The sequence below is a fragment of the Crinia signifera genome, chromosome 4, assembly GCF_055691185.1.
Source record: "Crinia signifera chromosome 4, ASM5569118v1, whole genome shotgun sequence".
NCBI lineage: Eukaryota > Metazoa > Chordata > Amphibia > Anura > Myobatrachidae > Crinia > Crinia signifera.
In genome coordinates, this window is record NC_139220.1 from 204,201,988 (window position 1) to 204,213,213 (window position 11,226).

The 11,226-nt window shown below is 41.2% G+C and overlaps 1 protein-coding gene across 1 annotated transcript in view; it reads left to right on the forward strand.

The window, feature by feature from the left end:
• CA12 (carbonic anhydrase 12) overlaps positions 1-7,296 on the forward strand; it is a 30,024-nt gene extending 22,728 nt beyond the window's left edge. The window contains exons 8-10 of the mRNA XM_083179738.1: positions 3,005-3,131; positions 3,207-3,294; positions 5,696-7,296. Coding sequence (XP_083035864.1) covers positions 3,005-3,131; positions 3,207-3,294; positions 5,696-5,756 — 276 coding nt within the window. The 3' untranslated portion in view covers positions 5,757-7,296. The remainder of the gene's footprint in view (positions 1-3,004; positions 3,132-3,206; positions 3,295-5,695) is intronic.
• The last annotated feature ends 3,930 nt before the right edge of the window (positions 7,297-11,226 follow it).

Genomic DNA, 11,226 nt, shown 5'->3' on the forward strand with positions numbered 1-11,226 from the left:
CTCGCAAGCACCGTTCTGATGGAGCCCGTCGCTGCCTTGAAGCGGAGATGGGCAGGGAATTTGCTCCCCCCTGTGTGAAGAGGACGCATGAGCGTGTGACAAGGCTCCTGCACATGTCAACAGTCTGATTTATTCCAGCTGGAATAGTGATTATCCAAATAATGGACCTTATTCTGATCCATACACTCCGCTGCATGTTCGCACAGGGGAGCGATGGTTTGCGACTGCGCATACACATGTATGCGCATGTGCAGCTGCTTGGTGCGAGCGGGAACAGCTTATTGCTTGTTTGCACCTAGCAATGCAGGCTTGCATGCGGGCAGGGATATTCGCGGGGCGGGCGATTGTGAGGGCGCCGCATACATGACAAACGAAGCTGCAAAATTCTCAGCTTTGAGTGTCAACCAGAATAAGGTCCAATAGCTCAAGTATAATTGCCTAGACCAATGGTCGCCAACCTGTTGATCGCGAGCTACTGGTAGCACTCCGCGACAATCTGGGTAGCTTGACCACTGCTCAGCACCCCCGCCCGCACCTTTCCTCCGCCTGACCACCACTAGCAGCACTTCTTCACACAGTGACTGTCACCATGCCTGCACTGCCTGGCCCGGCCACCCTCCCCTCAGCGCTTTTATGCAAAGGAACGCAGGCTTCCCTGGCGGCCAGTGGTGCCATATTTGAAATGGCCACCGTGGGGGTGTGAGAGAAGCCTGAGCTCTGCTTTTCTCCAGTCACTAACCTGCGGTGGAGGTTAATCGCTGAGGGAAGTACTGTGATCCACGAATATCACCGGGTTCCCCGCAGCAGCTCATAGCTGCCTCTTCATCAGCAAATTAGCGCAAGCGCACAATTGAGAGATCCGAGATCAGAATGTCTCCACATATTGGTGCTCCATCCCCACAGGACAGATTTTCCTTATTCCCCTACACCTCTGTGAGTATTGCTCAGTTAACCTATGAGGGGGCATTATGAAGTGGTACTATGGGGCACATTATTTGAATGCAGGAATCATTCACTACAGGGGGCATCATATGTAAACTGCATCTTATATCATGTAACCCCCTGGCAATGAGCAATGCACCCCCTGGCAAAGGTAATTTTAAAATGAATTAAAAGCCTCACTGTGGTGCATTGCGGTGTGTGGCATATGGTGTCGGGGCATTGCGGTGTGTGGCATATGGTGTCGGGGCATTGCGGTGTGTGGCATATGGTGTCGGCATTTTTCTGTTAAATTATTTTTTTTTTTGAGCTCTTCAGGAGGGTTTATTTTGTCTCAAGTAGCTCATACCCTTTTAAAGTTGGACACTACTGGCCTAGACCTATACCGTCTCCACATGACGGCAATCCAACCCACCATACAGTAGATGACCGCGCATTACCATAGTCAAATCCAAAACAAACATACTAATTCCAGAATGAAGCCCCTGTGCCATGAACAGGAATATCCACTGTGCAATAGGTGTGGACCAGAGGAGGAACTACCATTGGGCCCTGGACAGACTATTTAAAGCAATGTCAGATGAATGGCCCAATGCAGAGTGCAGGGTGGACCCCACTGCCTGAGGGACCTGCCCTTTACCTTAAGGATACATGGCTGACCATTTCTGTGCCAGCTGATAAGAGTCCTGCCACATATCCGCATAGCCATATACTGCCTCTGGTTAATAAACACTCATACAGAGGCGTAGGGAGGGCTGTTCTGTTGGAGGGTGGCTCCAGGATCTGAGGAGGAGAAAAGGCGTGCCACCAGCCCCCTCTCCTCCCTTCCACTGTGCCAGCAGATGCTATCTGGGGAATCAGGGGTGCAGTGTATCTGTCCATATGCAGACAGAGACCCTGTAACCCTCCAGAAATGGCTGCCGCCTTTAAAGGAGACAGACGCTAGAAGTGGCCCTGCACCTCTAGGGTCTGCCCAGCACTACCCAGTAGTGCAGATTCTGCACTGTGGCCCTGCAACTCCTGGTCATGAGCATGTAACCCCCCCCCCCAGACAATGACCATGTAGATATGCAGGTACTGGTAGGGGCATTACTGTGAGTGGCATAATGTGAATTAAGGTGTGTGGAATGTGCATTACGGTTTGTGGAATAGGCATTCCAGTTTGTGATGCATAATGTTAGAGGTATTGCTATAAGAAGGAAAAATTACTGGGGGGAGGTGGGGCTCCAAAACATACTCTTGCTCCAGGCACCATATTACCTACTTACTCCTCTGCATAAATAGTTAGGGAGTAACCTCATCTGGATCATTTACACCAATCTGTTTAAACCAGAATCTCTGATGATCCAAAATGGTTTTAAGCGTCTAATACTTTTTTAAATGGGATGCAGTCAAAATCCCGACAACCATTGACCGACTGTCAAAATCCCGACATTTAAAATCCAGACAAGGTCAAAATACCGACCTATAGAATGTAGACAGGTGAAAAAGTCAACATGCCTTTCGGTCGACAGGTCGTGAGGTCCACATGGGGTTTTTTTCACTGATTTTTGACCCGACATGTGCCGACAGGCGGTATTTCATGCCCTACCATCCACTAGGGCGTGGTGGGAGAATATGTCTCTGGCAGAGTATTCCATATCATAACTTCCCTTACTGTAAAGAAAGCTTTTCTTTTCTGGGTTGGAAATGTCCTCACCTCTAACCTTAGGGGGTTATTACGTGTCCTGTGTACAGTCCTCTTGGTAAACAGATCACCCGAGTGGAGGAGGCCCAAACTATAGTTTTGCACCTGGGACCACCACTCACACATTCTGACAATGGTGGGGACCATAAAGATTTTAAGGCAGAAATGCACAAGTGTCAGTAAGCCCACATGGAGTAATGGCCCACATATATTTTCCTCTGCCTGCACTCCTTGGTCCCGCACGTGGGTTTACTGTATTTTATTAGTGTATCCTATATTCCGAAGCTATTTCGCTATGAAAGGTAATTGAACTCTGTACAGTACAGCAGGTTAATCTTGTTTGTAGCCTGTCGGTTTGACAAATAGTATGTCTTCTAGCTGTTCTCATTAGAGACGGCCTTGTACTACACCGAATGGAACAGTTCTGCACCCTTAGAGATGACTGATAACTACAGGCAACTGCAGAAGATCGGCAACAGGCTGGTTTCTGTGTCTTTCAGGGAAGGTATGTACGTCTGCTTTATGTAAATAAGAACTGTAGCAAACTGGGGTGCTCCAATAAACAATCTGTCTCTTGTAGGCATAGTTTTTGCAGTCGTATTGGCTTCTCTTCTTGGCGTCCTACTCATCACTGCAGTGACCTGTTGGTTGATTCGCAGAAGTAAACGGTAGGAGGTTCTGATTGGTCTGTCAAGGACAATGTTAAAGAATATGGGATGTGATTGTGATCAGGAATTTCAGGAGCAATGTGGGACAAAAAAAAAGTTTTAGCATTTCTATCTACAGTATGTATTATAACCTGTGATTATTGCAGTATCAGAGTCTGATTAAACTCTGCTTGTGCTGTAAATCCCTTTACTTACAAGTGGCCAAAACGACGATTTAAGTCACCCAGTGCAAAGCAGTACTTATTGTACAATATTGCTCAGCGTGCCCCAAATGCCATGAACTTCTCTTACATGCCCCCCCAGCAGCATGTACATGGTAGTAGAAAGGCAATACATCACTATATGCCCCTACATCCAATACATCACTATATGCCCCTATACGCGCAGTGCCGGTGTAAGGCAAAATGGGGGGAGTTGTGGGTGCCGATCACCAGGGGAGGGTGGGGGCCGGATGCGGTCAGACCCGCTGCTCACCAGCACCAGTTCCACTACATTGGTGAGTGAGGGCATGCTGGTGAGTATGACCTCACTTCATGCTGCCCTCTATTGGCCGGAACCCTAGGCAATTGCCTAAATTGCCTAGCGGTGGCGCCGGCCCTGTATACACTCCACTACATCACTACACTACATGCCCCTATACACTGTACTTAGACGCTGCCAGGCATTAGACTGCACATGCGCAGTCTAACGCCAAAATCTCATGTTGGGAGGTATGTTACTGCAGATTTGTCTCTCAAACGTTTTTTCCCCATTTCATCAATCCAACAAGCCTCCCCATATCATAATGCTCACTGCTGTGTCTCACCGGAGGGATGGTGTTCTTGAACTGATGTGCAGTGTTCAGCTAGCTTAGCTTAACAGTTTGAGTGGCGTGTGAAAATTGGCAAATCAAAATTTTTGTTCATCATAATGACCAGTAATGTTTAACTTTTATATATATATATATATATATATATATATATATATATATATATATATATATATATATATATATATATATATATATATATATATATATATATATAGGAAATCTTTTTTTTTTACACAACATTTTTATTTTATTTTAATTTATATAAAAAATGAGAGTGACTCTGGCATTTTTAGCATATATTTTGCACATCTGAGCTGATACAGTTAATCTAACTTTGAGGGGAAAGTTTCATCTTGCTCTCCTGTTCAATTTTCCTCCCCCTTGCTATGTTGGAAAACATTACACAAGATCCCATGTGTTTCCAAAGGTTCAGTATGATTGTATAATGACTGCTGGTAAAATGTCAGTCAATAAGCCACCCATTGACAAACAGTCAAAATACAGACATGGTCAATTGAACAGGTCATCATAATGAATGTCGATATATTTACCAACATACTCAAAATGCCAACGTGTTTCATTGGGTGTCTATGTTGACATGTAATCTAAGTGTACCACCTCCCCTCGCTTGACTTATTGCACTCGCCATGCTTTGGGCAATGTGCCTCGCTGCTTCCGGAACACTATTTTATATTCTCACTATGCCCACCAAGTTGGTCTAAACGAAATAAACATGAAAAACTTGTGTTGACCTTAAGCTTGTGTCGACCTTCTGTCCTTGTGGACCTACGGTATGTAGACCATTCTTCAGTGTTGACCCAGGGACCAGATACCCAGGTCCACTGGGATAGTAAAGTATGAACAAGTATGTTTTTTGGGCTAAAATTGCTACATGTCAGCTCCATGCTGACATGTAGGCATGTTAAATGTCGGCATTTCGACTATGTTGATCAATTGAACATGTCAGTATTTTTTACTTTCAATGGGTGTTGGTATAATGACCATCGGTAAATTTGACTGCTACCCATTTCCAATGTGTCATCTTGTAGACTAGTTTTGTCTTTGCCACCCTCTACTAAAATCTAATCAAATGGACGGTATCTTATTTATGCAATGAAAATGTTTTCAGGATTGCCTTTCTACTACAATAGTCTCAATTTCCGTATTGAAAACTCCCCAAACGGAGACAATTTTTGGGAAATGGTAACGGATTTGACCGATTATCTGAGTATTTTTGGAGACCTCTCCCAGATCAGTGTTTATTTTAACTGTTCAATAAAAACTATTTTTGGTGCAGGTGGACGGATATCAGTGAGGTCAAATCTGAAGGTCAATTGCTCCTGGGTTTATTGAGGTGAATCTTGGTGGAGGAGATAAATACTAAAGCATAACATTGTCGGATTACTGTATAGAAGTAGATCATTTTACAGTATTTTGTATTATGTGGTAACCATTCCCAAATCCTTTTATCTAGTGATGTAATAAATTTAAAATGTGGGAAAGTAGCTGAATCGTTTTCATCAATGCTGCCTGAGAAGAGAACTGTGTAGGTTTTGTATTTTTTAAACTGTAACATTGCACCTTTTGCAGGGCCAAGACTGTCAAGTACACTGCCGCTGTTCCCAAAGAGGAAATCACATCTAAAGTATAATAACCCCAGCTTCTAACAAGATCTTAATTGCATGGACCCTCAGTGCAGCACGTTCTACTCTGCACGGTGACAGATTATTTTGTTTTTAAATACATTTGTACTAGATCATTTTTAACTCTGAATCTTGACTCCAGGAACTGCAAAGTAGGAACAAGGGTATTTGGTACAGTATCTGGACTGATAATTGATTGACTCTAGGAAGCCAGACATAAGGTTGACCTCTATTGGTCAAAAGGTCGACATGAGTTAAAAATAAATTGAGCCGACAGGCGGTATTGCGTGCCCTAACTTCCACTACGGAGTGGATGGAGAATATAATAGTGTGCAGGGCGCAAGAAACAGCATAGCGAGTGGACGTGTTCTACTTAGACTGTGTCCATACCGACTTATGTTGACAAAGACACACAGAAAACATGAAAAACTAATGTCGACCTTTTGACCCTGTCCACCTATAGTGGTTGACCTTATCACTGTAGACCTAGACATTGTAGATCTAAAATGCAGTATCATAACTGTTTGTCTGCATTGTATGTAACACCAATGTTTGTTTTATTGACACGTTTGTTTTTTGTTAAACTTTTTTTTTTTTTAATGAATTACTTGAATAGGAAATTTTACATCTATTTATACTCTAATGTTGTTGCTAAATTCTTCTGTGAAATGCATCAATGGCTGATGGTTATTTTTGAAATCTGAAAATTGTTTTCATTCAATGTCTGGATATGAGGATTACCTAACTTTTACTACTAAAGTAATTGATGGGCTATTTGTCATTAAAGATACTTAAGATAAGGTGACCAATTTATACCCATCCTCCAGACCGCTCCATAATTGTCAGCCAATTTAGCATGGTATCATGTGTGTACACCTGCTTGAACAAACATGGGTTTTAGGTCATTCCTACAAGATTTTAGAAATGGTAACCGTATGACAAATGCCCCCAATTAAAATTGTTTTTTTTTTTTTTATTTAATTGTAGTTTTATTGCAGAAAATCACTAATTTTAGTTTGTGTTCATTTTTACTATTTGTTGAGCCGTAATGTGAAGGATTTGTTTCCTACAAATTCCTAGCCAAAGTTGTGTTGATATTCAATAAAAAAAAAAAATCCAGATGTGTATAGGGCAAATGTACTAATCCTTGGAGGGTGATAAAGTGGAGAGAAAGATATTGTACCAGCCAATCCGCTCCTGTTATTTTTCAAACAAAGCTTGTAAAATGTAGGCGCTGATTGGCTGGTACTTTTTCTAGTTTATAACTTTCCAAGGCTTAGTACATCTCCCAATATGTATTTCAAACCTTCATGTTTGGGGTTGTGGAGAGGTATAGCTTTCCCTGAAGGAAAATTACTCATCTGATGATGATGATGATGATGATGATTATTACCCAATTTATACCAGATTTGCCCTGAAGAGGACACGTTTCCATGATTGGTTTTTAAGTAGTACTGATTTCAATGGTGTAATTTACACTACTAGAGCTGTATATAGTCAGAAAATGCACTGACTTTTTCATACAGAATTGTTTTTACTTTTTTTACTTTTTTTTTTTTTATAATTCACATAACCAATTTTTATATTTTTTTTTTTCTCTTGTTCAGTACTGGATAATAGTACATGACCAGAACTTAAATCCCGGACACTGAACTTGGCGATTGTGTAAAGCCGTTAAACCTCTTGCAACGTTCCACTTTAAAACAAAAAAAATTCTTAGTGCTGATTTGGCCTACATAAAAAAACAAGCCTTACTTTAAATCTATAATCAGAGCGTCGTACAGGTCCTTTCCCGGGGGTTTCTGTTCCTGAACTACAAGTGTTCTACTTGTATACTGAGCCACCAGACTTTCCTGGTTGAATATTCCAATGGTGAATAATTGTCAATAACTTACCATTCAGAGCAGTATTGCATGAAATTACCTCAGTTATATATGTGCAATTCTGTTTTAGTATAATCTTGTTGGTTTGAAAGGGATTTTGTAAATGTACATTAAGTGTTATAATAAATATTTTTGTTGTAAAACAAAAATGTACTGGACTATTTAATTTTCATGTGATATGGAATGTTTATTACATGCCTTCTTTTTTTTAAAACTAGAATTAAGGCCCATACACACTGGGCGACTGAGCTGAAAGTCGCTCAAAACAGCATGTCTGAGCGGCTTTCAGCTCAAAACTGCCCAGTGTGTATGGCCCGGCGATGAGCACTCCCGCATCATTGCCGGGAAAGCGTTGAGGAGGGCTTTGCAATAGCGCTGCAACTGGTGTGGCCTTATGTATAGGCAGCACTACTAGTGTCAGCAACTGGGGTTTTATTTTTATAGTGGAGTAAGGCACCCAGCCTGAAGCCTGGTGAGTGAAGAAAGTCATGAGAGGGATGCGCTTCACTAATTTGGGGGTCCATGAGCGGGTATGCGCTACACTAATCGGGGGGTCCATGTGCTAAGGTGTCAACATTGACACACAAAAAAAAATTAAATTGAACTTATGATGTGTTGATGTTTTCTGTGACAACCTTTTGCTTATGACTACCTAATATACCACACCCAAAATAACCAAGTAGCAAAATGTATTTTGTACTTCTGATACTAGACAACTCTGAGAATACATAAAAGTGCTTATATTGTATCCCATAGTGCCAACCAAGGCAAATCCCACCGGCACCATATCATTATCACTATATTACATGTATGAAACTCTCTTAATACTTTTTTCATCCAGAGATAGGGGGCTCAAATATCTACCGCCATCCCCTGTACATACTTTCAGGGGACCATTTTGTGTTTTGTAGGAAGCCCCAGAAAACGGGCATTTTTAAGGTGAAAATCTGCAACTATCTAAATTGTGACAAGGAATCCCATATTCTGGATTGAAACAAAGTCTGGTTCTTTACCAGCATGACAGCTTGGATATTCTTAGCAATGCGGTTTCAGTTTACAGCAATGACCAGTTTTAGCGGGCAACCTACAGGCCTCACAATAAGGGTACTTCAGGGAATCCCTAACAGGATCTCTCCCCCCCCCCCCCAGCCTATGGCCCAGCCACTAAAAGGCATTGGAACCCTGACCCTCTGCTCTGGACAAGCATGTCACAGGTGTTAATTAGACTGTGATTCACAAACCTGGGCTAAATCTCATTAGCCCTGCTTCTGCTGTTGCTCTAAATCGGGCATGTCCAAACTCTGTCCCTCCAGCTGTTGTGAAACAGCAAAACTGGTGCAAGGCATGCTGGGATGTGCAATTAGGGAATACTGAAACTATGGCAAGGCATGCTGGGATGTGTAGTTTCACAAAAGCTGGATGGGCACAGTTTGGACATGCCTGCTCTAAATCCTGGACTGGATCTTTCACCTCATGTGGAGGTATGCTGTCCCTGCCACAAGATATATAGATCTATCTATATCTGATACCCCATTATCTGAATTTTTGCAACAAAAAGTTATTGTGACTTGATTACTATCATAAATAACTTCTTTACTGTCATAACCAGATGTGTAAATTTATTTTTTATAAATTATCCCTGCAATGCGTAACTTGCACTAATGGTGGTTCTAGATCCAGTTTCTGTATATTCAGCCATCTTTTATATTGTTGACTTAAGTACAGTTACATCAGTTAATCATACACAGTGTGTATATATAGCAAGGATACACTTAATTTGTACTGATGCATGCTACAGTACATTCTTCCGAATGCCTAATGTCTGATTGTAACCCATGGTGAGATAAGTCAAGCTTTGTAGTGAGCCAGATTTCCATCTGTGTATAGTTTCTTGCAGAAGGCTCACTTTGTTTTTGACTTGTTTGCAGTTGATTGGCCCATCCAGCATTGTCCATGTGTCGTTGTTTAAATCTGTAAACTCCGTATCTGACTTAATTTGTCCAAGACACTACTCGACTTTGCTTCTTGCAAGTGTGGTTTAAATGTCTGGCAGGCATCCAGAAATTAGCAGATGAGTTAATTTGTGGTGTTTTATGGCTTAATTGTAGAATACTAGAATTAAAGTGCCCAATTCTAAAGCGTAATGGAATATGCTGCGCTATATAAGAAACTATATTCTGGAAAGAATATTTTCCAGTTTACCAGTAACCGTGTACAGCATAGCTACTCTCCGGTGTATTACCATAGGCAGGCTTTCCTGGGACTGACAACATTTGACAAATTCCAAGTAGCTTTTTGTAGTTCCCAACGAAGTTGAATTAAAATAAATATTTGAACCAGTGACCAACGCTGTATAATGGTGGTTTCTAAACTCAGTCTGCAGCCTAATGTTGACATTATTGCCATGTTGGCCTTCCATATGTCGACATTTGAAATGCAAACACAATGTTCTATGTCAATGATAAATAAAATTCTTAATCGACTTTTGTCTCACCCTCCCCCTTGCTGGGGAAAGTCTTCCACTAGGACTGTGTTACTCCAGACAAAAGGTTCCCATTACTGCCTCATGGGATATATTATACATATAATAGGTTCCCAGTAAATACATCATTGTGCATGGCTGATTCCAAACAAAAGGATTTAAGAAATGACTGCCCTGTTACATGTTACAAAGACTTCTTTTGTTCTGAAAGAAATTTATAGAATGCAAAAATAGATTTGTATAAATTAATAGGAAGATTCTTATTGAGAAGAACCGCTCAGTGGAATAACTGCCAGACAGAAATCTTAAGTATATGTTATAGACCACCTGCCAGAAACACTTGATCACGTTAATAAACTTTTTTTGTTTCTGCACTAGTGGTCAAAGTTTCCTCCTTTTTTTTTTTCATCCATGCTGCAATTGGCATTGGAGGTCCTGTGCTCTGTGCCTGTATGGACTGGAATAATGCTCTGATCTTGGTGTTTATTGACTACTACTTTGCTTTTATTACTATTCTTTTATATACTGCAAATTACAATATATAGAGGCTTTAATAAAATATGTGGCAAGCGACATGACTGCAGGTTTTTGGGTTATAAAAGAACCTCTGTGTCAACATAGGTTTGAAAAGGTTTATTTCCATTTTAAGAAGCATATGTGACAGGGGGCAATTGTCTAGTAATCAATAAATCATCTGCAAATTACACTGCTTTCATATCGCTAACCTAGGACAGACCTGGGATATGCCTTTCCCACTAAGGCCAGTATTCAATGCCTCAGATTCGCCGTATTTCACAGAGAATCTGACAATTCGCCGGGGTAACGGCGAATTTTCTCTCATAAAAAACAATTTGCCCTATTCAATGGAGACAATTAGCTGAAAATGAACAGTTAATGTCTGGCGATTCGCCGTAATTTGCAGGTGGTTTTCAATGGGGTTTTTAGTGGAATTCGCCAAGAGTGTATTCAATGCTCAAATGGAGAACTGCTTTCTCCATTGATTTTCGCCATGATTTTCTATTTTGCATTCGACCTCTTTTTTTTGGTGAACTGTTATGTGTACTTGTAAAATACACTTGTAAAAAAAACAAAAAATTATGTTCACACCTGATG